Below are 26857 nucleotides of genomic sequence, written 5' to 3' on the forward strand. Positions count from 1 at the left end.
TAGTGAGGTCTCTGTGTGATAATATCCATCCTGCTGCTTCTTTTTCAGCATTGAACACAAATCCACCCGCTCCACCATCTGATTTCCAAAAAATCTGCAGGTCACAGAGAGACGAGGTGGAAATGACACAAAGTGGAGACCTCCTGAGCTTTTGACAGATCAGACATCAGAGCAGCTTGAATGTAACAAGCACCAAAAATAGACCCTCGAAGCAAAGAAAACGGAAGAAAACCCTTAAAAATGGGGATTTTTAACATATCGGTATCGGTCCGATAAGTAGAACTGGGCCGATATTAACAACCGATAGTTTTAAAATCTTGTTTCCGCTTGCGTATCTGTTTCACAAGGTGAGGGGGTGATGATGTGTAATTATTTAGTCATCTGACAGTGATGGAAGCGTAACATGTGTGGAATGTGTACATAATAACATATCGTAAATCGCACTTTATAGAAATAAAGCAAAACATTCTAGAATTCAGCTCGCATCATTTTCAGTCTATAAAAAGTTTGCTGATTTCAGAAAACGCAAATGTCGGCGTATATATAATATATTTAATTCACATTGGCACATCCCCACTTAAAAACAAGCTAAAGAACACATTCAAACATTTAAACATTTTACTTTAACAGAACTCATTTCTGTTTCTTAATAAAAGAAAAAACAAAGTACCTACTTGTCTGTGTATTCGGAGTAGAGGGCTGGGCCCACACGCTTTATACCCTGACACACAGAAATAAGAGGTAAAGTGAGTAAAGCATTAATTTTATGACACTTTCATCCTCTTGATAAAGACAGGAACACAAACACAGACCGGAGGACAACGACGACGTCATCGAGCAGACGCCGGGCAGGAAAAGGCAGAAAAGATGGATGCTGTTCTTCCTCTGAGACTCTCCCATCCTGATCAAAGCTCATATCCGTCTTTATTTCCCTCTTCTCATTTTCATGAACTTACTAAAACCATTTATTGCATTAGCTCCTCCCCTCGTGCATCATGCTCTTCTCCTACATCAGCTCTAACTTCTTCAGCGGACTAATAGAGTGTTATTAGGGTGTTCCAAGGTAAGAAAGTCGTCGTCGTCTTCCTCCGCTTATCCGGGTCCGGGTCGCGGGGGCAGCATCCCAACTAGGGAGCTCCAGGCCGTCCTCTCCCCGGCCACCTCCACCAGCTCCTCCGGCAGGACCCCAAGGCGTTCCCGGACCAGATTGGAGATGTAACCTCTCCAACGTGTCCTGGGTCGACCCGGGGGCCTCCTGCCGGCAGGACATGCCCGAAACACCTCCCCAGGGATGCGTCCAGGAGGCATCCTGACCAGATGCCCAAACCACCTCAACTGGCTCCTTTCGATCCGGAGGAGCAGCGGCTCTACTCCGAGTCCCTCCCGAATGTCCGAGCTCCTCACCCTATCTCTAAGGCTGAGCCCGGCCACCCTACGGAGGAAACTCATTTCGGCCGCTTGTATCCGCGATCTCGTTCTTTCGGTCATTACCCAAAGCTCATGACCATAGGTGAGGATTGGGACGTAGATCGACCGGTAAATCGAGAGCCTGGCTTTCTGGCTCAGCTCCCTCTTCACCACGACAGATCGGCTCAGCGTCCGCATCACTGCAGACGCCGAACCAATCCGCCTGTCGATCTCCCGATCCCTCCTACCCTCACTCGTGAACAAGACCCCGAGATACTTAAACTCCTCCACTTGAGGTAGGACCTCTCCCCCGACCAGGAGGTGGCAAGCCACCCTTTTCCGGTCGAGAACCACGGTCTCAGATTTGGAGGTGCTGATCCTCATCCCAGCCGCTTCACACAAGGCAAGAAAGTGTTGATAATAAATGTTAGAAAACACAAAAATGGCAACAACTCAGTCAGTTTTATAAATATTAAGCTAAAATTTACTATTTTAATACATGCATATATATACTGCCGTGGTTTAACCAACATAAACTCTGGCATGAAGGTGATACGTGACAGAAAGGCTTTTAATTCACTCAATTCAGTTTTTTATGCTAAAACACGTAAAAAAATCATTTTCGACAACAACGTGAAATCAGTCCATCTGTGTGCGTGTGCACACACCTGAGATCGTAGTTTCGATGCTCTAGACAGCTTCATGATGGTGAGGTGGGGTTCGAAGCCTCGACCGTCTCCCTGCAGAAGCCCCTGTTCCTCGAAACGGCAACGTAACAACTCTGCAGCAAGCACATGCCTAAAAACGTCAGGTTTGTTTGGACTTTGGGCCAAAAAAATGAGAGAAAAGATTCAAACGCATGAATTAATTAATGTCTGAGATTATCATAAAACCAGCAGATAGGAAGGAAGATGCACAGAGCAGTTGAGGAGGTTTAGTGGGAAGCCACAGCGGTATTTTTAGAAGAGGAGCTCGGCGGGGAGAGAGAGGTTAGTACATAATCGATGCGAGTGGTGGAGAGAGCAGACGGGAAGACAAGAGGGTCAGACTTCCTGCTGTACCCTTCCTTTGCTGCAGCCCACATTTGTGATTCTTGCTGAATCTTTTTTACATGTTAAAAATCTAAAAATCAATAACAGAAGCTTCCGACTCCCTCGGTCTGCTCTCGCTGTAGATGCACGCTGCTAAAGTCAAACTTGTTTAAATGATGCAGGGAGCTAAAATCGAAGCAGTCTAGACGCAAATTTGACCTTTGATTATTTTAGAAATCCTATAATGATGTTTGTCACGTCAAAATATTTTAAAAAATCACATCCAGCAGCAAACAAACAAGGGAATCCCTACCTGTTAAATAAAACCGACAACAATCTCTGTTATCTAGGTTAAAACTACATGGAAATAAGTTAATTTGCTGATATTTTAAATGTGTAATTAATGAAGATACTTAAAACTGATGTTTTTCTTAATAAAACCATATTTAAAACACTTAAAAAATATTGAATGGGATAAGCAGGCAAACACAAGTAATAATATTTCATTTAGCCACTTCTGTTCTATTATTTATAATAAAAACATTTTGCAGAATCTTTCTGACCACGTTCAAAACTCAGCAGCAACATTTGTGTTTTTTTAAAGATCATTTTTGTTGTTTTGAGACTTTTTTCATGTTTTAAATTGACATTTTTAGATTTTTCTCTACATTATAAACCAGCAATCACATAAAAATCAGTCACTGTTACATCTTGTGAATGATAGGTAAAATTATGGGGAAGGAGCTTATTTATTACGTATGCAAGCTGCTAAAGTCATATAAAAACCATAAATCCTCTTAGAAATGTTGGCTGGATGGTTTTTGGCTCATCTCAAATACAAACTTTCATTTTGGTGTTGATGTAAGAGGAGATGATAAAAATGAAGATGGGGAAATTTTTAGAAAATCCATATTTTTCTACATCTACTGACATTTTTAATCTTGTTTTTTACAGATTTTAAAAATCACAAAGTTTCAAACAGACTTTAGGACAAAGATAAATAACTTCTAAAAGAGATCGTGTTAAATAAGTTCCTTCTCACTGACAAGGCTCCAAACTAGGGATGCAACGATACCGATACTTGGATCTGAGTACTTGCTGATACCGATACTTCTACCACGCAAAAAATGCAATGATTTGGAATACAGATTTTATTTTCTTCTCTGCTTTCAACAGGAAGAGACTGTGAGGTAGATTAAAAAGTAAAATATACGAATGGAAATCATCACAAAACTAAAATATTAGGTGAGCAGAAATGACAAGTTACAGTGAAGCCATTTTCAAGCAACTGCATCGGTATCGGTTCCTGGTGTCGGTTAACTTTCACCAATACCGATATTGGTATCGTATCGGTGCCGATACCAATATCAGTATCGGTGCATCCCTACTCCAAAGCACCTATACAGTTGATCCCTCGTTTATTGCGGTAGATACTGTACGTTCCAGACCTGGCCGCGATAGGTGAAAATCCGCGAAGTAGGGACACCATATTTACAGTACAGTACTATACTGAATTATCGTATGATCACATTCTCTTTTTGTGGGTAAAACTCAAGAAAAAAATTTTTTTACTTGTTTTTTTTATAGTTTTATTACAAAAAGTGCATTTTATGATGAAACTGATCGGAAAAAAAACAGGAATTTCTTGATATTTCGCATAGAAAAATGCCGCGAATCCGTGAAAAATACCACAAATCGGCAAATTTCCCTTGAATAAGGCTCCAAAGAAAAAATCCGCAAAGTCGTGAATCCGCGATAAACGAAACGCGAAGTAGCGAGGGCTCACTGTATTGAGATTGAAATGTTTAAAAAAGACACTAAAACCCTTGAAAAACAGCAAAAATCTTCTAATGAACCCCAACCCTCAGAGGAAAAGTATCAACGCAAAACTAAACAAAGCTAAATAAAATACGTGTAATTAATTATCTGTGGGATGCACCAACACTGACCTGCCAGGCTGTCCAGTGTGTGTCTGTGGAGTCCGCTGGTCACTCCAACAAACACCACCTCCTTCCTGAAGTCACCGATTCCTGAGAAGGGCAGGACCAGGTCCCGCCCACTCAGCAGCTCAGCCACTGTCGGCTCCGCCTGAGCCAGCACAGCTCCAGCCCTATTTATATAAAAACTCACATGAATACACACCGACTCATGAGCTAATCCTCTTCCACGCTCCATGTCACGTTACATAATGACAGAATCAAGCGATTACTAAAGACGGGAATCTTCTCCTTTCAGGGTGTAGATTACTCATCAGTCACATAACGGGGCTTTCATGCTTCAGAGCTGCACTCGGATTCATCCAAACACTTCAGTTTTCTATTAGCGCGTCGTGTTAGAGGGTTCTTTCGGATTTCTGCTAAAATAAAGGAAATGCTTAACATTTATGTACCCCAACTGAAATAATCTGATGAATGTAAATGAGAGGTTTGCAGAAAATTATTGTTTTAGAAAGTAAAGAAATTGTAAAAAAGGACAAATCTGGGAAAAATAAATGCAAATATCGTCGTCGTCGTCGTCTTCCTCCGCTTATCCAGATCCGGGTTGCGGGGGCAGCATCCCAACTAGGGAGCTCCAGACCGTCCTCTCCCCGGCCACCTCCACCAGCTCCTCCGGCAGGACCCCAAGGCATTCCCGGACCAGATTGGAGATGTAACCTCTCCAACGTGTCCTGGGTCGACCCGGGGGCCTCCTGCCGGCAGAACATGCCCGAAACACCTCCCCAGGGAGGCGTCCAGGAGGCATCCTGACCAGATGCCCAAACCACCTCAACTGGCTCCTTTCGATCCGGAGGAGCAGCGGTTCTACTCCGAGTCCCTCCCGAATGTCCGAGCTCCTCACCCTATCTCTAAGGCTGAGCCCGGCCACCCTACGGAGGAAACTCATTTCGGCCGCTTGTATCCGCGATCTCGTTCTTTCGGTCATTACCCAAAGCTCATGACCATAGGTGAGGATTGGGACGTAGATCGACCGGTAAATCGAGAGCCTAGCTTTCTGGCTCAGCTCCCTCTTCCCCACGACAGATCGGCTCAGCGTCCGCATCGCTGCAGACGCCGAGCAATACATGCCAATTATATGCAAATTTACCATTTTGGTTAATTTTTTTTTTAATTCTAACTTATTTTATAGTTCTAATAGATGTTATCTTAGACTTTATTTTATTTAATTCATTATTATTTAAATCAAAGACATTTTTTGACTAATTGATTAGAGTGATTCATATCGAAAGTAATGATATTAAAAACTATTTCTATACCCCAGCAGTTAAAAAAGTACAAAACTTGAGATGCGCCAAATAAATCAGCTGGTGGTTGGAATATACCAATATTAGCAATAACAAATGCATCACTGTCAAGCAGCAATGAAAGAAATCTAACATTTTTCCCTGTCAGTGAACACACCATGACTTTGTGCTAAGTCAGGCTAATATCAGATCTAAAATGTGGAAGATTTTACTTTCAGAATCACAACGTTCAAGTCTCGGAAATTTAATTTGTTTTAAATTAGAGATGAATCGGGTACTCGTTTCAGACGAGTATCCGGTACGGATAAAGCATTTTTGAGGAGTACGAGCATGAAACGAGTAAAACTCGTAAATATCTGTAATCGTGCTGAAGGAAAATCCTCATTGGGTAATTGACTGTCTTCACGCTCTGTGACTGGCCAGTCAAATAGAGCGCCCGCCCCTCCCTACACACAAAACTCTGCAGCCGGGAACTCACAGCTCAGTGAAGCCCTGTCCACACGTAGCCGGGGATCTGCCAAAACGTAGATATTTTTCTACGTTTTGGCCTGTCATCCACACGAAAACGGATCTTTTTAAAAACTCCGGCCAAAGTGAAGATCTGCGTTTTCTCCGTTTTGGGTGTCTGCGTGTGGACAGACAAAACCGGAGTTTTAAGGTTCGCAACGTCACTTTCCGCGACAAAAAATGCTGACATCATGTGTGCGACCTGTGTTTACACTAGCCGACAGCATGGATGCCCTCAGAGCTGCTCTTGCTTTATCAATTGTCCAAGCGCTTTTTGCTTGTTTGTTTTTGCAAGCGGAATTACTGCTCCTTGCGGAAGACCACAGACGAAGGACGAGGTTAAGAACGGGGGAAGTACTGCCGCCTACAGGTCTGGCATGTCCTTAACAACGTATTTATCCGGGTACGTGTGGACAGAGTCTGTTTTTAAAACGAGGTGGTGTGGATGCAAGTTTTTGGAGGGGCGGATATTCGTTTTTAAAGAAACCCGGCTACGTGTGGACTAGGCCTGAGTCCGCGTCCAGTCCATCCACGCACACACACACACACACAGACAGTAACGGATCTCTCTGTGCTTGCTTCACTGTTCAGGTTTCTTCAGGACTCCCTATGTTTTCTTCAGTTTGCTTCTTTTTAAAAGTAACTTTAAAGTTAAAGTTATTTAAAGTCAGCCCCCCCCACCCCCACCCCGACCCTACGGGGATAAGCGGGTTCAGAAAATGGATGGATGGATTTCTTGCAATTTTATGAAGTCTGCATGCACTTTTTTATTCAATGTAAACAATATTACTGTGTATAGACACTCTGCATGAGGTAATAAGTGCATGATTCATTTATAGGATCCAATTAGAACCTCTGCGGAGTGAAAACTTTAGCACATTCTTGGTGATCACAGCTAAACCACCAAGCTAAACCCAAAACAGCTTCATCTGACTGAACTCACAGATCTACTTGCTCCTGACTGGCGAGGTGCGTGACGAGCAGCGTGATGTGAAGAGCTGGGACGGGGATCATGGCTTTAGCCAGTCGGGGCTCCTTCAGGAGAATGGCTTCCTGGATTTCAGTCACAGCAGACTTTATCTATGGTTGAAAAAATTAACTTTTTGTAACTGGAAGCTGATTACTTACTGGAACTAGATTATGATGAGAAGGAATAATAAGGAAAGTTAACCGCTGGTTAAACGTTGTTTAAAGACACTAAACACCTGTAAAGTACCTGGATGTTAGTGATGGGGATGGACACAAAGTAGTTTGGTCGCTGGCTCTCTTTCTTTTTCTTCTTCTGGTCTCCATCCTCCTCGCTGTCCACTCGGCCCCCGCTGTCCCCCCGCTTCCGCTTCCTCTTTTTCGCTGACGATTCAGGGATGGGAACTACGCAAAAACACCACTTAAGTTGAACTCTAATCAGTCAGACGCTCACCGCTAAAGAAACTTAAGTGTGTGTTTAGAGAAGTACTCACATCCTAGCTCTTTCCAGGCAGCGGGGCTGGTTAGTGCAAAAGGAAGCTCCGACATCAAACCGGCAGAAGCCTCGGCTGACTTCAGCTTCTTCTTCTTTAACTTCATCTTCTCCTTTCTCATCTTGTTTCTTGATATTTTTTTATTTGACTCCATAGGAGCTGCTTAATTGATGGATTATAAAGAAAATAAATACATAAATAACAGAAAATACAGGAAAATTGTGTTACTAGAATGCTGGTAATGTAGTGCATTAAAGTGAAACTATCAAAAAAACACTCGGCAGCTTAACATTAGACAGTCAGGTCTACCCACATGAGACGGTAGAGGCTCTAGTTTCTGTGGGGACCTCCATGTTGTCTGCAACCACCTGACCTTCATTAATAATCTCTTGTGATGTGCTCTGCGGGCCAACTCGACCTCCACCTCCACCAAAACAAGCTTCATCATCCTCATCTTCATCGTCTGAGGCAACATTAGCCTCTGGTCCATAGGAGATGCCGGCTGCTTGCATCACCGATGGTAAACAGACGCAGGACTGTGATCTAACCTGAAACAAGAAAAGTTTGTGAAATTCATTATTTATATGTGGCAAGGTGGAGAAACGAGGGCCCGGGCGGATTCGATCCCCAGACTCCGGGCGAGAGTCAAGCGAGCTAACCAGTACTGGACCAGGATCCTGCCAACAACGCCAAATGTGGCAAGGTAGGTGGCAGGATTCATGCGGTGCTGTCAAGTAGGTCCGTGGATGTGACGTTTGTGGCGCCCTGCACGGGAGCACGAGGACGTGCTTGTGGAAAGAGGGGGGAAGATGTGACAGCGTGAGTGTCCTGTCACAGTGTCCCGATTGGTCATGCGCCCTGGCTACATGCACAAGGGTATGTCCCTTTGGCTGACTGGTTAGCGCGCGTGACTCTCACCCGGGAGTCTGGGGTTCGAATCCCGCCCGGGCCCTCGTTTCTCCACCTTGCCACATACAACTGATGATTTCGTGACTTCAGCAAATGTTTTTCTTACCTGCAATCCGATCTTGTGTGTAATAGGCGTAAACGCTTTGACTTTACAGTTAATGATATAAAAATGCTTCTGAACCGGAAGTTTACTAACGACATAAAATCTTTGTAAGCAAAACAAACCGAGGTTTAAAGGGACGCGCCCGAATTGCATAATAGATCTTAGACTTCTTAAATGACGTACTGGTCAAACATAGCGTACTAAAACATACGAATCCTACAAACACATATAAACGTTTTTAAATGACGTTTAGAAACGCTCACTCGCTTTCCCAAAGCTAACACCTGTTGAACGAAATCCAACTGCCAAATATGTGCTTTTCCATTTCAGCTCTCTCCAAAGAGCTGGGCAGCTAACTTCAACAACAAATAAAATAAATACATATTTAGGCTAATTAGCCATAATGCTGTCGGTCAAAGCATTCCGACGGTGACTTTTGGCTTAAATTGTTCTAATTACAAAGAAATGTTACAAGGCTTTAGCACTCATGCTAGCTGATAGCATCGACCGGATAAAGCACTTTGTAAACATTACGAAATATCCGGTCTAGACATTGTCTTCAAAATAAAAGCACATACGCCAGATTTGTCATTTCTGCCTACGGCTCTGAATATTTCTACCACTGCACAAAATTATAATATAAATACACAATAACTAATCTCCAAATAAATGTTGCTTTATTTCCAAATTGTCATGTGTCCATACAGATGTTATAGGAAAATATTATATATATATATATATATATATATATATATATATATATATATATATATATATATATATATATATATATATATATATATATATATATCATGTTTTCATGGGACACATTAGTGTCTAATCCGTAAATAGTAAATTAAACAATGTCCAAGGGACCCCCACTCAGTTCCTTACAACTGATTGGCTGGGAGTAAGATCCTGGACATTATATAATGCGCACACCTCTGGTTTCAATCCTAAATACACTTGGAATGCCAATTACAGCCTCTGCATTCTCATTATATTATCTGGTAATTCTCTTTACCAGAATAATGGACTGTCAGCCTAAGTGATTGGTTTGGTTAGATGTAAACTGCAATAAGTGAATCCACACAATTGACCAACAGGCTTTAATGGTTTGATTTGGAAAAAAACAAACAAAGATCCTTACAAAACAGTAAGTCAAGCATACATAGCGGTCATGGGTTGTCCTCAAAAGGCCATCACTTAACATTTTTTAGAAGAAATGTGTGCTGCAACCAGAAAAACAAAACGAACCATAAATCTATCCTGATATTCTAGGTCAACAAAGATTAAGTTCCAGATAATGTGACGATTAAACCTGTACATTTTGTTTTACTAATAACTTTAATTGATTCAATTGTAATGACCATCAGCATGTGGGACCAACAAGTAGATCCTCTATACATTTATTGTGACATCAGACACAATAGCAGCAAGCACAATGAAAAAAAAAGAACCATCTGGGAAACATGATTTCATGTCACACAGATTATGTTTATGTGTTCAGGATTGCCGGCATTATTTTCTTATTGACCAATTCATTGGATTCCAACTATACAACTTGCTTTGATTATCTCTCTGAGATAAAGAGTGGGTGACAACACCTGTATCATGGCTTGATAGACTGGCAGTGTCAGATAAATAACCACTACGTACATCTGTTATTCCATATTTCAGCATTTCATTTTTCACTGCAGTGATGGCTTCGACGTTCTTTTGGCAAACGATTAACCCAGGCACTTTCTCATGGTAGAAAACATTAACATGCAGCACAATGTTATGGTGGTCAGGCCAGGTCCTCATCGAGGGAACGTACTTTACTTCGTGAACGTGGTGCATCAACAGCAAAATGACAGGTTTGTCGCCTGTGAAGAAAAAATGAGAACAAATTTGAGAAAAGTAAACAATACAAGATGAGGCTGCTCTGAATGAGAGCTATGTCAGCAGAAATGAACATCGGTTTGTAACACAAATAATGAAAAACTCCTGATTACGCCGGGGACACACCGGCCAACGAAGTGCCGCGAAGCGCCGGGAGGTGAAGCGCTCACGAAATTTGGCCGCTGCTCCTTAGTTCAGACCAGACGCTTGTTTCTCCGTTCCGGTCGAGGCGCGCCTCGTAGTTTTTCTTTTAACCACTTGGTGTCCTCCATTTCCTCTCTGCCTTCTCCTCGACACCCCCCTCCCCCTTGCTGTTTGTGTGTGTATGTTTGTATGTGTGTGTGTGTGTGTGTACCAGTTGTTAATAGCTGTCCTACGACTTTCTGCCTCTCTGTCCCGTTTGCTCCAGTTGAAAGAAACCCAAAACCACACCCCCTTCACGTGGTCACACAGACACACAAGTTCGCTCTGTGTGTGTGTGTGTGTGTGGTTTTCATGCAGTGTCTGTTTCACGAACACATTTGACTATCGCGGAATTGTATTTTGAAATGCTTTATTTTGTTAAATTTACCGGCCTGCCTCTTATGTCTAGGTTTGATTTCCTGCCAGAATTGACGCGGTCCACCCGCGGCTCGCGAAAAAAAATAGAGCAGACGCCGAAACGATCGCTGCACGGCGCGGGCTGGAGCGCCGGCGCCCATGTGGTCTATAGAACAGGATAACAAGGGCGCCGAATGAAGGCGGTCCCCTTTTCGCGGCGCTTCGGCGGCCAGTGTGTCCCCGGCGTTAAGCTGATTAATCATCTTCAATATCATGAACTCAAGATTAAAAGTTGAAATGTAAAAACGTGATTAGAAACGGATTCGTGTAAAGTTTATCTGTGCTTCCTCTCACCTGGAACCGTTTTCATGGCTGCTTCAACATCTGTCCCAACACGAGAAACGATTGGACAGAAGACTAAAGTGATCTCAGAATCATCTACACATGTAGTCGCTTCCACTTCAACCAAGTTCAACTCTGGAGCTGAAGACCGTATCTGGTCGAGAATCTGCCCATTGGCGTTGAACGTTTTGCCGCTGACCACCGTCTTGTATTTCACTGTTACTGTGACAGAAGGTTCATAAAGATATGAAACTTTAAAGTGTAGTTAGAGTAAATCTACAGTAAATAATCCTCAGTGTATGGTATCTGGGTAAAAGGAACCAATCATAACTAATACGTGTGCCACAGCAGTCACCTGATCAGAACTGTAAACACAGAAAAACATTCATGATTTCAGTATGACGCGATGAATGTCATCTTACCTGGAGGTTTCTGTGAATGGCTATAAGAGCTGCCATAGGAACTTTGGCTGCTGTTGCCATGAGCGCCCGTCATCCTGGAACTTTCTGTCACATAAACTAGCAGGAAGAATTTCATAAACCCAACCGTTAGTTAGGTCTGATTCAAACAGCCCAGTGTAAAATACTGATTATTTAAAACAGAAAATAATGTTTTTCTATTAGATTACATAAACAGTGAGGCAACAACTACAAGTAAAGTGAGACCCACCTTGTGAGGGTCGTGTACTGAGGACTTCTGTATTCTTATCACTCCGCTTAGCCACAGCATTTGATGTATAAGCTAGGAGACAAAGTAGCATAGTAGTGACAGGGTATCTGCAGGTTTAAGGGAGCCAAATTTAAGACTTTTTAAGACCTTTTTTAAGGCCACTTTGACCAAATTTAAGCTATTTTTAAAATTAAATTTAAGCTATAATTTCCAGCTATTGCCTGGAACCGATGCTAACCACGTCGCGAACGTGGGATTAGCATCCAGTTACCATTAAACTTCCCCATGGCGCAAGCTCCCACTAGCTTAACCAGCTAATGCGCTCATCTAAAAATAGCCCCCTTTCACAACCAACTGAATGTGTACGGTTCCGCTTACGCCAACATCGTACACAGAAAATCCTGAACACTAACTAGAAATTCACAAACTTTTTATTGAAATAAAAGAATCTTGTTTAGTGGGCCTTTGGTAATTTAAGACCTTTGGAAACTGTATTTAAGGATTATTTGTCATTTTTAAGGATTTTTAAGGCCTTAAATTTTGAAAAGCAAATTTAAGACTTTTTAAGGATCCGCAGATACCCTGAGTAAAAATAATAATAATAAAATATAGTGAAACATGTGCAGGGCTTGCTCTAAATTAAAAGAAGAGTTTAAAAGCACACACATTGATTTCTGTGACGTGAGAAATGATTCAAGTTTTAAGGGTCCTGCTTTCCCCACAAGTTTCCTACAGCACTCCCCAACAAAGCACTGAACCTTTTTAACGTGACAACAGGTGGATAAAAACATGCAACCTGTTCCACTGGAGTTTAACTCTGACCTGATGCAGGTCCCTGCCTTGGTTGAGCATCGCGGCTGGTCTCTAGAAACCTAATATTAGCCTCCAGGAACTTTTGCACGTTGTTCTGCTGAGTCTGCATGTCCTTCAGGATGTTCAGGTATTTCACCAAGACCCCGTTGTTGGACAGAGCAGCTGGACAGGAAGTTTAAGGTTTTATGTTGGAACACTAAATTATGTTTAGAGGTTTTTATATAAACAATATATATATATATATATAAATAAACACTTTACCTTTGAGATTATCATGTGAGATGAAAGCACGGAGATCATTTAGGAGCTCAGTTACTGAATCCTGTGTTAACAGAACAACAAATAAATCAAACTGAACCAGTTTTAAAGCACAACAAGCACAAAGATCAAACTTTCCTTTTCGTTTATTGTTTCAAAGATGCTCTTCCTCATCTGTAGCTTATCTGGCCCAGGAAACAGTTCTTGCAGGTCCACTCGACTCAGACACTTGATCTCTGAATCAGATCTTAAATCAGCCTCTGGAAGGACAGGTGTGGTGATGGACACATGTTCAGAATGACTATGACATCATTATATAATAAGAACTTTAACCCCTCCCACGTCCTAATGGATGTGACCCCGTGAGGAAAGCTGACCATTGAGCAGGGTTGATGGTTCAAATCAAATCAAAGATACTTTATTAATCCCAGAGGGAAGTTAAGAGTTTCAGTACACACAATTCAGAGATCAGACATACATGGGCAAGACGCATGACAAGAATTGGTGACTGTGGTCATCCGCAACCCTGAGTCGCGCTACCTTAATAGAGATCAGAGGGTAACATGAGGATTGGTTCAGGTGGAGGGAAAAAAAGGCACTCCAGAGTTACCCTCCCACCAGGAGGGCAGCTTTGCTCTGCAAAAAACACCTCAGACATACATGCAACAGACTTCAGACAACACAAGTGTCCACTAGGTGGGGTGGTGGGTTGGGACTATCCCCACTTCAGTTCCTGCAGCCACAATGAAGCAGCGCATGTCACCTCAGTGTGGATAGGGGGAGGAGCATTGAGGGTTGGAGGGTTGCAGTGACCCTGGATGCTTCAGCGGCCTTCCCGCAGTCCCGCCCAGGCTGGGAAAGGAGACAGAGTTGAGTTGCCATAGCGAAGGCACATTCCACATATCTTCTGAGGGGGGAGTTTTCGTTGGAGCCTTGCAGGCTCAAGGACGCCAGATTCCGATTAGAAATTGTTTTGGGGCCACACAGAGATAATTTCCTCTCTGTCTTACAGTTTGTTGGTCCTCAACCTCTCAGAATCCCAATAATGGACATCAATCTATCCCAATCCGTGCTGATTCGTCCACTCTCTCCTTGATGGCATCCATCTTTTGTGCCAAAGAATGAATCTCCGCCAAAGTCCCAAGTTTACGATTCATCTAGACAATTATTTGAGTCTGTGAATTCACAGCGTGGTGCAAACCATCTCTGAGCTCAGGATTCAGGCCAATATTCCTCGACAGCTCGTTAATTTTCCGGTAAGCCAGGTAGCCTCCAAGGCCAGTGAGCAGGAAACCTGACACCAACACCACAAATATCCACACGTCTTCAAAGTCCTCCACAGACAGCTGAGAAAGACAGACCAAGTTCACTTGGGTCCATGTGGCAGGGGTGAGGAGTGAGCACCACCTCACCCCTGCCGCATGGACCTCAAGGGATAGACCATCAATGCTGCTCAATGGTCAACTTTCCTCACGGGGTCCCCCCATAAACACAGTGGGAGGGTTAAAAAGCTCAGATCTGAATAAGGGACAGATGAATGTTCATGAGTAAACAGAACTATAACAGCATTTAGAGTTCCTTCACACTGATGTCAAATGTCTGATTCATTCAAATAAATTTCACTTACTTTCTATTTCATCAGCAGCCTGGTGGTCAATTTTTCTTATTTTCTTCAATAAACCAGACATGATTTCACCTGAAGAAACAATCCAGACAGAATAGGAAGATGAATCACTCATGATGTGTCTTTTGTTGGATTAACATGAAGACATCAAACGTACATTTCTAGTATCAAAGATCAAAGCTTCAGCTAAACTACAAACATAATCTAGTCGATTTAAATAAACAAAGGTGTAACGTCACGCGTACAAACCTTTGTTGTCTGTTTCCATATTCTGTTCCTGAACGTTGTCGTTTCCTGGAAGAAGAACAGGAAATAGAATTAAAACTCAGCTGGAGGCTGATGACTGAACGTCATGACGACATGACAACGTTACAAAACACTGGTGTTTTAGTGAATATTGTTATATTTGTAAATATTATCTTCATACTTGCAAAACAGACACATTCATTAGTAGAATTTAAAATAAATTAAAAAACTGAACTACTTTGGTCCTCTGGGTCAACAAAGACAACAGATTATATGAGAGATAAACTTGTCAGATTTTTGTAAATACTGTTGATACAAACATGCATTTCTCCCTCCTCCATAGTTTTTTAGTCACTCAATTCAATTCAAAAATACTTTATTAATCTCAGACAGAAATTCAATTGTTTCAACACACACAATTCCAAGATCAGGCATACACACATAGACACATGACAAGAATTGGTGACTGTGGTCATTCGCAACCCGAGTCGCGCTACCGTAATAGATCAAGAGGGTTTATAAGAGGATAGTCGGGGGAGGGGGAAAAAGGCACTTCAGAGTTACCCCCGACAGAGAGGGTAGCTTTGCTATGCAAAAAAACACCTCAGACAGATATGCAGACAGACTTCGGACGATACACAACATAAGTGTCCACTAGGTGGGGAGGTAGAGTTGGGACTCTCCTCACTTCAGTGCCTGCAGCCGCATGGGGCATCGCTCATCGCTCATCACCTCCGTTTGGACAAGGGAGGGAGATAATGGGTTAGAGAGCACATTGACTCCTAGATAGGGTTCCACGGCCTTCACCGGTCACAGTCCCGCCCAGGCTGGGATAGGGAGAAAGGGTTTCCATAGCGACGGCAGCATTCCACATTTCTTCTGAGAGGAGATTTCACTTCAGCCCAACAGGCTCCAAGGGCACCAGATTCAGATAACAAGAATCGTTTTGGGTGCAGGCAGAGATAATTTCCTCTCTGCCTTAGTGTTCTGCTGGTCTTCAACCCTTCCAGGTCCAATAATGGCATTATCAAACTATTCCAATTCGTGCTGATCCGTCAACTCTATCCTTGATGGCATCAACCTTCTGTGCCAGAGTCTGAATCTCTGCCAAAGTTCCAAGCTTACGACTCATCTCGACAATTATATGAGTCTGTGAGTTTACAGCATGATGCATTCCATCCCTGAGCTCTGGGATTAAGCCAATATTCCTCGAAAGCTCGTTAATTTTCCGGTATGCCAGGTAACCGCTCAGGCCAAACAGCAGAAATTCCGACACCAAAACGACAAATATCCAGACATCTTCAGAATCCTCCACAGACAGTTGAGAGAGGCAGATCAAGTTCCAGTGTTTCCAGGAGTCCATGATATGCCCAGCTGGCTCTGTCCCAGAGGGGCATCCGGGGGGCCCCTTCTCCCGTTCTCCTCGTTGAAAGGACTTTGTCAATCGCGTTGAGAGACCAACTGACCAGATCCATGTTTAATAATTTACAGTTTCCAGAATAAATGCAGAGATGTGCGGTGCACAGGCAGACAGGACAAAGAGCCTTGGGAGGAGCAGGGAGGGAGAGGAGAAAAAGGCGCCTGTACTCTCCAAGAGCCGGAAGAAGAAGGTATATTAGACACAATGGCTGCAAACACTAAGACACCATGCAGTGAGAACATGAACCATCTAGGAACCATGCTTTCGCATTATTACACATTATGATTAACTAACGCAACATTTTAACCCAGCTCACGATGAGCAGTTTCCCATGCAGTAAATGATTTATACTGTTTGTGAGGATGTCCTGCTACTGTTGGAGAAACCCATTTGATTCCTCGTCACAAAGATACTCCTTGTGCCCTCACTGCCATGAACAAGACTTTGAGACAGAGGAGGAGGAAATTCACCCCCTCACAGGGTTGGGTTATATGGAGTAAAATCCTGTCACATAATTGTTTTTCACATCGGTTGATATCAATATATATCACAATGTGAAACAAAAATGAAATGCCAATTTTTGATGTCCTCAATCGTTAAAGGTAGGGATTACCCATCCTGGTCTTGGAGGAACGCTATCCAGCATGTTTTAGTTGTTTCCACTTTTGTTCATCAATGCACGCTTACTGGATCCCTTAAGTGTTTGTGAGAAGGTCTCACATGTGATCCTTTGAGAAGTAGGGCTCATTGGGTAGGCGGAGTCTTATTTCTCCACCTGTCCCATTGAAACCACTATGATGATTGGTGGAATGGCGCCATGGCGCAAACTGTGGCTAGCTTGATATCTGATGAACGTTTGGGTGAAATCTCGTAATTCTAAGAGTTTGTGAAAAGGCACAACGCAATCATTTATGATGTGAGTGGAGGTGTCTAAATACAGACGTTGGCCATATAAAGGGTTAAAACAGACCAGTGTAAATGATTTTATATCATATTAGATAAACAGATAAACAAAACTAAAATAGTGAATCCTACCTTGAGGGGTTTCTGAACTGGAGATGTTGGTATTGTTCTCACTCTGGTGGGTCACAGCAGTTGATGTAGAAGCTGGGAGACAAAGTGGCTTTTAAACAAAATATTATTAATATTAAAATCAAGTCAGACTGAAACATGTGCGGGTCTTCCTTTTGACTAGAAGGACAAATGTTTTTCATTTATATTCTGATCCTATCTTCTATTCCAGCTGACCTGATGCAGTTTCCTGTCCTGATGGAGCATCACGACTTTCCTCCAGGAATCTAATATTAGCCTCCAGGAATTTCTGCACATTGTTCAGTTGGGTCTGCGTGTCCTTCAGCTGGTGAAAGTAGTCCACCAAAACCCCGTTGTTGGACAGAGCAGCTGGACAGAAAGTTTAGGGATTTTATAGGAGTAGCAAATTTTGTTTACATAAACAAAATTACAGATAACACTTTACCTTTGAGATTATCACGCGGGATAAAATCTTTGAGTTTTGTCAGGAGCACATTTGTTGGATCCTGTGTTAACAGAACAATTAATAAACCAAACTGACCTAAATAGTGAGTTGTACTGCCACTGAGCACGGCAGGCGTAAAGATCAAACCCACTGTGTTGCTTATCGTTTCAAAGATTCTCTTCCTCATGCTCGTCTTCTCTAATCCAGGAAACATTTCTTGCAGGTCCTCTCGAGTTAGAGACCTGATCTCTGAATCCGACCTAAAACCAGCCTCTGGAAGGACAGGTGAGGCAGTGAACACGTGTTCAGAAGGACTATGACATCAACAGGAGTCATTATATGATAAAAGCTTCAAAAAGCCCCGACTTTATTAATGGACAGACTAATGTTTATAAACACAGAACTGTAACAGCATCTGGAGTTGATTAAAACTTACCTTTCACGTGATTAGCGGCATTTGTGTCAATGTTTCTTATTTTCTCCAATAAAACCGACATGATTTCACCTGAAAAAACAATACAGAGAGCCAAAAATTAATTCCTAATGGGATAATGAAGAAATTGAAAGTGCGGCTTTCAAGCAGATCACAGAATACCTCTCACAAAGCTGTCTGCTTGACCCTTACCAATCTGGGTTCAAAAAGGGCCACTCCACTGAAACTGCTCTGTTAGCAGTGACTGAATCCTAAAAGAAGCTAGAGCGACTGGCAAATCCTCAGCGCTTATCCTGCTCGACTTATCGGCTGCATTTGACACTGTCAACCATGGCTTCCTTTTGTCCACACTCTCTAGCATGGGCATCACAGAGAAAGCACACGCCTGGTTTGAATTGTACCTCACCGGATGATCATTCAGTGTATCTTGACTTGGACAATCTTCTACCGTGCACCATCTTGCCACAGGAGTCCCCCAGGGCTCTGTACTAGGGCCTCTTCTCTTTGTCATATACACCACCTCACTGGGTGAGATCATGCGATCACATGGCTTCTCCTACCACTGGTATGCAGACGACACCCAGCTCTATCTGTCATTTCCACCGGACGACCACACTGTCTCTGCACGAATATCAAACTGTCTCTCTGACATATCAAAATGGATGAAATCCCACCATCTCCAACTCAACCTCTCTAAAACTGAACTACTTGTCATCCCAGCAAAACCATCCATACAGCACAATATCTCAATCCAAAATGACTTCCTATCTCTGGCTCCTTCAAAGGCAGTTCGAAATCTGGGTGTTGTGATTGATGAACACCTGACCTTTAAAGATCAGTTGCCTCTGTTGCTCGTTCATGCCGCTTTACGCTGTATAACATACGAAAGATCAGACCATACCTAACACAACATGCCACCCAGCTCCTGGTGCAATCTACTGTCATCTCCCGCCTCGATTACTGCAACGCCCTTCTAACTGGTCTTCCAGGCTGTACTGTGAGACCTCTTCAAATGGTCCAGAACGCAGCGGCGCGTCTGGTCTTCAATCAGCCAAAAAGAGCACACGTCACCCCTCTGTTCATTGAGCTCCACTGGCTACTGCTAGCAGCACACATCAAATTCAAATTGCTAACACTAGCATACAAAGTACGGCTCCCATCTACCTAAATCCTCTTGCAAAGGGTTACGTCTCGGCCCGGCCGTTCCGGTCATCACAGGATTGTCGGCTAGCAGTGCCTACAGCACGCTCAGGACAATCCAAACTCTTCTCATGCATCGTTCCACAAATGTGGAACGACCTACCAAGCACTACCAGAACAGGGGCTTCCTTTTCAATTTTCACTCCTGAAGACCCTGCTCTTCAGAGAGCATCTTCTAAACTAGCACCGTCCCTGACTGCGGTCAAGTGAGCGTCGTTCGTTTGTCCGTGGTAAAGTGAGCCGCACCTACAATTGAAGTGCGCATTTACATGGTACTTTACGGTAACACCGTCTGCTGCAGGATTAGAGCTGAGATGAGCGTCAGAATTGGCTGAAATCAGGATGACAGAGCTGCTAAATGTGCCTTTTTGATACACACATACTAAGTACCTCGAGTACTACCTGGTACCAAACTATGAACTACTTTTACTGTGTACTTTTTGAGTACTTGTACTTCAAAGCATGTCCAAAAAGCTAACGTGCAGTGTTTGAGATAGGATAAAATGAGATTTGGTAAAAAGGACACTAGGCCACCTATACATGCATACTAAGTACCTCGAGTAGTACCTGCTACCAAAGTATGAACTACTTTTACTGTGTACTTTTTTAGTAATTGTACTTCAAATTACGTACAAAAAGCTCTACATGCCATGTTTGAGATAGGATGAAACGGTATTTGGGAAAAAGAACACTTCATACTTTGGTACCAGGTAGTACTCGAGGTACTTAGTATGCATGTATAGGTGGCCTAGTGGCCTTTTTCCCAAATACCGTTTTATCCTATCTCAAACACGGCACATTGAGCTTTTTGTACGTAATTTGAAGTACAATAACTGAAAAAGTACACAGTAAAATTAGTTCATACTTTGTTACCAGGTAGTACTCGAGGTACTTAGTATGCATGCATAGGTGACCTAGTGTCCTTTTTCCCAAATCTCATTTTATCCTATCTCAAACACGGCACAATGAGCTTTTTGTACGTACTTTGAAGTACAATAACTGAAAAAGTACACAGTGAAATTAGTTCATACTTTGGTACCAGGTAGTACTCGAGGTAGTTAGTATGCAAGTATAGGTGGCCTTGTGTCCTTTTTCCCAAATACCGGCTATCTCAAACACTGCACGTTGAGCTTATTGTACGTAACTTGTAGTACAATAACTGAAAAAGTACACAGTAAAAGTAGTTCATACTTTGGTACCAGGTAGTACTCGAGGAACTTAGTATGTATGTATAGGATGCTTAGTGTCCTTTTTTAAAAACACAATTCTATCCTTTATCAAAAAGGCACATTTAGCAGCTCCGTGTCATCATGACGTCAGCCCATTCTGTCGCTCATCTCAGCTCCTCTCCAGCAGCGAGACTTCAATTGTAGGTGCGGCTCGCTTGACCGCAGTCTCTCCCTGCACCCGTCCCCCTCTCTACTGTCCACTTCTTGTTCCCTCCTCTCCATGATTGATGTCAAGTTGTTGTTGTTATTGTTGTTAGCCTCAAGGGCAACATGCCGATCATCACTTGTAACTAGCTTTGGACAAAAGCGTCTGCTAAATACATAAACATAAATCGAAAGTTCACTACTGGAATCAAAGTTCGAAGCTTTAGCTAAACTAAACACGAGCAAAAGCTTAAGCTAGACGACTAATATAACTTAGGTTAGCAGTCGTTTAAGTAAACCAAGTAAAAAGAAGAAACACATAGAGAGACCTTCGTTTCCTCCGTCCGGCCGTAAACGCCTTTCATCGGAAAAGAAAAGTGAAAGAGAATGAAAACACAGTCAGCTGCAGTCTGACGCTAGAACGTAATGACGCAATGACGCAAAATGCTGGAACCCAACAGAACGTTCCAAAACACCGGTGTTTTGGTGAACATTGTGATTTTGTTTACCATGAAGAGCAGAAACTTTATATTGTAGGATTTAACACACACGTGCGCGCGCGCGCACACACAGCGGTTTCTAAATAAATACTACAAAAATGTATCGATTTTTATTGATTAAAAAATAAAACAGCTAAACCTTAATTAGTTACTTTTTTAGTTCTTTAAACTAAAATAAAATTAACCAATTTGTGGCTTAAAAATGCAACTGAATAAGGCTTTTGAATATGTGTCGCACAACAACAAAGAAACCAGAAAAATAACAATTAACGAGTCTTACTTTTCTGAACTATCACATGTTGAAATAGAAGGAAGAATAATCTCATTTAATCCCACTCCTTCTCTAATAAATACCCACTTACTTCCTCTTTATCCTAACCTATCTGAAGCCATTTTTACATTCACTTCATGTAATTTTAACTAGGCCCACATATTCCAAATATTACTTCGCACGTTATCAACATATTTTAATATTGATACTTTAGTGGATTTGTATAATTTCTGTAGAAAGTGTTACAAATCAATGTTAAAGCCTTATTTTTTTGCAATTGAGCTGCTTTTGTTCCTGCTTTAAATGAAACATTTAAAAAAAATTAGTTTGTGTTTGCAAAGACTGGCTGTTTTACACATAAGTGGGATTTTTTTCACATAAATTTAAAATTTAAAGTGTTATATTTCCATTGTTTTAGTATTTAACAGAATATATTCTTTTTAGTATTGAATTAAATAAACTGAAAATCAGATAATTTTAATATGTTTGGGATTATTACCTATTAATACATAATTGAAATTTATTAGGTGAGCAAAATCCCTTTAAAACAGTGGACATATTTTCGTTGTTACCACCAGAGGACGCATGATCTGAAGTTTGTAGCAAAGACATTCAAATCAATGTGGTTTGAATTGCTTTAGGACCTGCTTTAGCTTGTTGATTTAATACTTTTTACCCTGAAAATTAAATAATTTATGCCGTTGGCGCTAATTTAAACAGGCATTTAAAAATATTTATTTTGAAATACTTTACAGGAAGTGCTCAGTTATGTCTCGTTTAGCTTTATGTGAACATTGTAGTAACAGCTTACTTCCGCAAGAGGGCAGAAAAAAACATACTCTCAAAAGCCAGAAATTCTGGGATGTAGTTGACCTAATTAATACGTATAAACCCTTAGTTTGTTGACATATTATTATTTATATTATAATTTGTCAAAGATTAGTCCTCATACATTATGTAAGTATGAGATAATTGACAAGCATAATATAAAAAAGGTAAAAAAAATATTTCTACACAAAGAACAACGTGCTATAATTTATTTAATTTGCATCATCCAGTTGACTAGAACCAACAGGAACTTAAGAATCATAAGGGAAATATTACAATAATATAAAATAAAATATGTTAAATAGGAAATGACAGACCAACACACATAGTGACGAATGAAACTCATAATGTAAATGCATCTACATTATCACATCATTATCAAAAGTAAGTCAGTTTAGTTACCACCAGAACTTGTGGTATTGTCTACTCCCCAGGGCCCCAGATACTTTTACTACAACTATCACTACTACTGGTGCTGCTACTGCTGCTGCTGCCACTGCTGAACAGCCTAAAACTGCCGCTACCGTCAACACGAGAGCCTCGATCATTAACAGCACCATCACATTCACCACTCAAGCTGCACCTATTCCTCGGCAGGCTGTATTCCAGTAATCTGCTCTGAATCCAGGAGGCAGCAGCATTGTTTTCTTGACATCTCAGTAATCCACCTGCTGCCTCGTGGTAGAAAACGTTGACGTGCAACACAATATTGGAGTAATGAGACCACGTTCTTCTTAAAAGTGTGTGTTTGACCTCCAGTGTGTGATGCATCAGAACCAGGATGACAGGTTCATTACCTGTGGAGAGCAAATGGACAGTCAGGGGGGAGACATTTCAAATTAAAGGTCCAGTCTGTCGGAAACAATGACATCTAGTGGTATGATGATGTATTTTTTTTACCCGTTACACGAGTCATGGCCGAATGAATGTCTGATCCACTCTGTGAAGTGATGGTGCAGAACATAATGATGATCTGACCATCCTGGCAGCATGAAATGAGCTGAAGCTTGTCCTGAAGGAGAGCCTGAACCTTGGCCATCAGCTGAAGGTGGGCATCGAAGGTCTTACCACTGATGACCATCTGGTACATCACTAGTGATGAAGAGGAGATGGACTCAGATTTAAACGTACTGAAAAGTTAAAGAGCAAGTCACCCCCTACAAGAAACTTACTCCACTCCCACTTCCTGTTTGAAAAATGCAACAAATGCTGTTGCCTGGCAGACCGAGAGGGCGGAGCCACTAACAAATACACACACACACACACACACAGGCTCACAACGGCATTGTGACATCATAATGTACCAGTTTACATCATAGCATACCTCTTAGCCAATAGCGGTGGCAGATTTAAATTCAAATACAGTGCAGAATTTTTACCTGACGACGGTGCAAAACTCCCAGTTTAAGGCAGAATATTTAAATTTTAACTAAGGCCTAGTCCACACGTAGCCGGGTTTTTTTGAAAACGAATATCCGCCCCTCCAAAAACTTGCATCCACACCACCGCGTTTTAAAAACAAACTCTGTCCACACGTACCCGGATAAATACGTTGTTAAGGACATGCCAGACCTGTAGGCGGCAGTACTTCCCCCGTTCTTAACCTCGTCCTTCGTCTGTGGTCTTCCGCAAGGAGCAGTAATTCCGCTTGCAAAAACAAACAAGCAAAAAGCGCTTGGACAATTGATAAAGCAAGCGCAGCTCTGAGGGCTTCCATGCTGTCGGCTAGTGTAAACACAGGTCGCACACGTGATGTCAGCATTTTTTTGTCGCGGAAAGTGACGTTGCGGACCTTAAAACTCCGGTTTTGTCTGTCCACACGCAGACACCCAAAACGGAGAAAACGCAGATCTTAAAAAGATTCGTTTTCGTGTGAAAAAACTCCGTTTTCGTGTGGATGACAGGCCAAAACGTAGAAAAATATCTACGTTTTGGCAGATCCCCGGCTACGTGTGGACAGGGCCTGAGATGCACTGAAGTGCCAAGTTATTGACGACACGTGTCTGCAGCACGATTAGACACTCGTTTATTTAGTTTATCAGCAAAAAAAGTTGATTTGGGGGTGACTTGCTCTTTAAGTTAAACTAGAATGAATAAAGATCTTACTATTATCTATTTTAAAGAGAAACATCTTATCATAAACACGCTTCGCTTCTTATTACTTTTTCATCCATGTTAGCACAGCAACAGAAGATACTTTGTTTTGCACATTTCTAATAAACACTGCCTGAATCCGTCAAAAGAATGACATTTTGCAACATATCGGAGGCAAATTACTGCATAAGCAGAAGGAAGTGTGGCACATCTACTGAAAATTACTAGATTTTAAGGCAGAAAAAGTGTTATTGCAGCTGCAGGTGTAGGTCACCTTGAGCCCTGTAAGAATACACATCCCCTGGAGTGTCATGATCGACTGGAGAACAGGGAAGAGAAGAGTTTGGGCTGTTTAATCCACCTGGAAAATAAAAGATCAACATGTTCTCCCCATTCTGCTCTACTGAGGTGAATCTAAAACGAATCAAAGGAACAACGGAAAGATCTGAGACTTTGGAAACACAATGATTTTTTTTTTCATTATAGTCAAACTTGACTGTGACCTCGGCCGCGTTGCTGCTCCAGTGGAGCTTTGCTGATGTCCTCCAGTAAACCAAGGTGGGCTTCGAGGAAACTCTGCACAACGTTCAGCTGAGTCTTCACATCCCTCAGGACGTGGAGGTAGTCCAATAACAACCTGTTGTTGGACAGAGCGGCTGGAATGAAAGCAAAGAGATGATTTATTTAAGAAAAACTAGCTGTTTAAAGTTATTTTCTGACTGAAGCTTTACCTCTGAGAGCATCTTGTGGGATGGAACCATGAAGCTCTTTGAGAAGCACAGCAACTGGTTTCTGTGTAAAAAAAGCAACAATGGTGAAAAGTACACACATTGTGCAGCTGTGGGTTTGTGTGCGTGCAGAAATATCCCGGAAGGTGCTCACTCTTTTGTGTATTATTCCAAAGATTCTCCTCCTCAGCTTCAGCTTCTCAGGTCCAGGAAACAGCTCGTGCAGGTCTTCTCGGGTCAGAGACTGGATCTCTGAATCGCTGCAAAAATCTGCTCCTGAAATGTTTGTGTTTAAGGAGATACTTCCAAAAGTCAATGTTGTTCATTTTTAGATGTGTTTCTGTGTAAAACTCATATTTACTACGTATCTCCCTGTAGATGGCTTCCTGATTGGCCTCAAGTCAATAAAAATATTTATATAGTTTATTTTCTGCAGATTTGATGAACTAACAGGGCTGCTTGATCATAATAAAAAATCCTAATCACAATTATTTAGGTCCTGAGCAAAATCCCAATTATTAAACACAATTGCTTGTTTAGTCAGGAAACACGTCCAGAGTTTAGAGGTTAGATGAGCTATTTATTATAAGACCTATAGGTCTTATAATTATATTATTTTATAATATATAATATAATATAATATAATAATAATTATAATTATTATTATATTATAATAAATTACAGCTAGAAAAGGCAGCCTAGACGTTTAAGCGGTGATTATTGTGAACTTTCTCACAGAAACATGTTTAAAAATGTCTGAAACTAGTCTTTACTCATCTATGACTGAACACATTCACTCTACATGAGTAATTGTGACCTAAACAGGTGACAGTGAAGGACAGAGGGACTGGTGCGCACGTGTAACTCTATCTGTGGTTTGTTTACTGCGGAATTAGAGATCACGACCCTCGTTACTCACGTTCCAGCACAGAGGCAGCTGTCGGGTCTGCGCGCCTCAGTCTCCTCAGTAAAACAGACATGATTCATCCTGAATCAGACGAAATGAACAAATTACCGGGCTGCAACTCGCACAAACGCTGCACGACTATTCCGCGTCTGCAATAAGTCGCGCGCACAGTGCGCACTATTAATTCATTTCAAATCAAAAGCAACAAAGAGTGCAAATCAAGTCGACAGGTAGAAAATTAAAGCTACATATGTCCCAGGCGATGATCTGGTTAAACATCACCCGTTTGGTCGCGTTTTGAAGAAGTTTGCTCGCTGATAAGTTTGATCACTCACCGTTTCCCGTCAGCTGAACGCAACTGGATTAATATTACGTCACGCCGTGGCGGACGCTCCGCTCTCTCATTGGTCGTTGCAGCAGGAGACGCTTCTTTAGCTCCGCCCCTCTTGTCCGCACTTTTCAATACGTATATGTGTTATTCCCACAACAAACTGTGACCTTCAGCCCCCCCCCCCCCCCCACACACACACATTATTGTTGTCAAACGTTTTTATCATAATTTTAACAAGATGAGATGATCACATTTTACAAT

General features: G+C 42.0%; 3 protein-coding genes across 4 annotated transcripts in view; all 3 read right to left on the minus strand.

The window, feature by feature from the left end:
- The window catches only part of LOC107378011 (A-kinase anchor protein 7), a gene marked incomplete in the record, with an annotated part of 65764 nt that extends 56572 nt beyond the window's left edge, over nt 1-9192 (minus strand). The window contains 9 exon segments of the mRNA XM_070545346.1: nt 1-94; nt 675-721; nt 2076-2188; nt 4388-4548; nt 7130-7266; nt 7403-7557; nt 7647-7808; nt 7960-8194; nt 8662-9192. Of these exon segments, the coding sequence (XP_070401447.1) occupies nt 1-94; nt 675-721; nt 2076-2188; nt 4388-4548; nt 7130-7266; nt 7403-7557; nt 7647-7808; nt 7960-8194; nt 8662-8811 (1254 nt within the window).
- Nucleotides 9193-9753: 561 nt separating this feature from the next.
- Nucleotides 9754-21365, minus strand: LOC107378012 (uncharacterized). Its single transcript, XM_070545348.1, has 15 exons — nt 21267-21365; nt 18368-18436; nt 18083-18204; nt 17932-17992; nt 17703-17855; nt 17490-17561; nt 15038-15082; nt 14792-14860; nt 13301-13424; nt 13168-13226; nt 12916-13068; nt 12094-12165; nt 11847-11942; nt 11437-11646; nt 9754-10526 (listed from the first exon to the last, which is right to left on the minus strand). The coding sequence occupies exons 2-15, from the start codon at nt 18426-18428 to the stop codon at nt 10180-10182; spliced, it is 1644 nt and encodes a 547-aa protein (XP_070401449.1). The 5' UTR covers nt 18429-18436; nt 21267-21365; the 3' UTR covers nt 9754-10179.
- A 1444-nt stretch (nt 21366-22809) lies between these two features.
- LOC107378013 (uncharacterized) lies at nt 22810-26643 on the minus strand. 2 transcript variants are annotated; one of them, XM_070548868.1, is made up of 8 exons: nt 26601-26642; nt 26278-26346; nt 25513-25634; nt 25362-25422; nt 25134-25286; nt 24905-24991; nt 23437-23628; nt 22810-23333 (listed from the first exon to the last, which is right to left on the minus strand). In XM_070548868.1, exons 2-8 carry the CDS (start codon nt 26336-26338, stop codon nt 22960-22962), a joined length of 1050 nt encoding a protein of 349 aa, XP_070404969.1. In that variant the 5' UTR covers nt 26339-26346; nt 26601-26642; the 3' UTR covers nt 22810-22959. The 2 variants fall into 2 exon arrangements, with proteins under 2 accessions (XP_070404969.1, XP_070404968.1); XM_070548867.1 differs by having other exon boundaries at nt 25362-25634; nt 26601-26643.
- Nucleotides 26644-26857: the final 214 nt, after the last annotated feature.

The sequence above is a fragment of the Nothobranchius furzeri genome, chromosome 2, assembly GCF_043380555.1.
Source record: "Nothobranchius furzeri strain GRZ-AD chromosome 2, NfurGRZ-RIMD1, whole genome shotgun sequence".
Classification (NCBI taxonomy): Eukaryota; Metazoa; Chordata; class Actinopteri; order Cyprinodontiformes; family Nothobranchiidae; genus Nothobranchius; species Nothobranchius furzeri.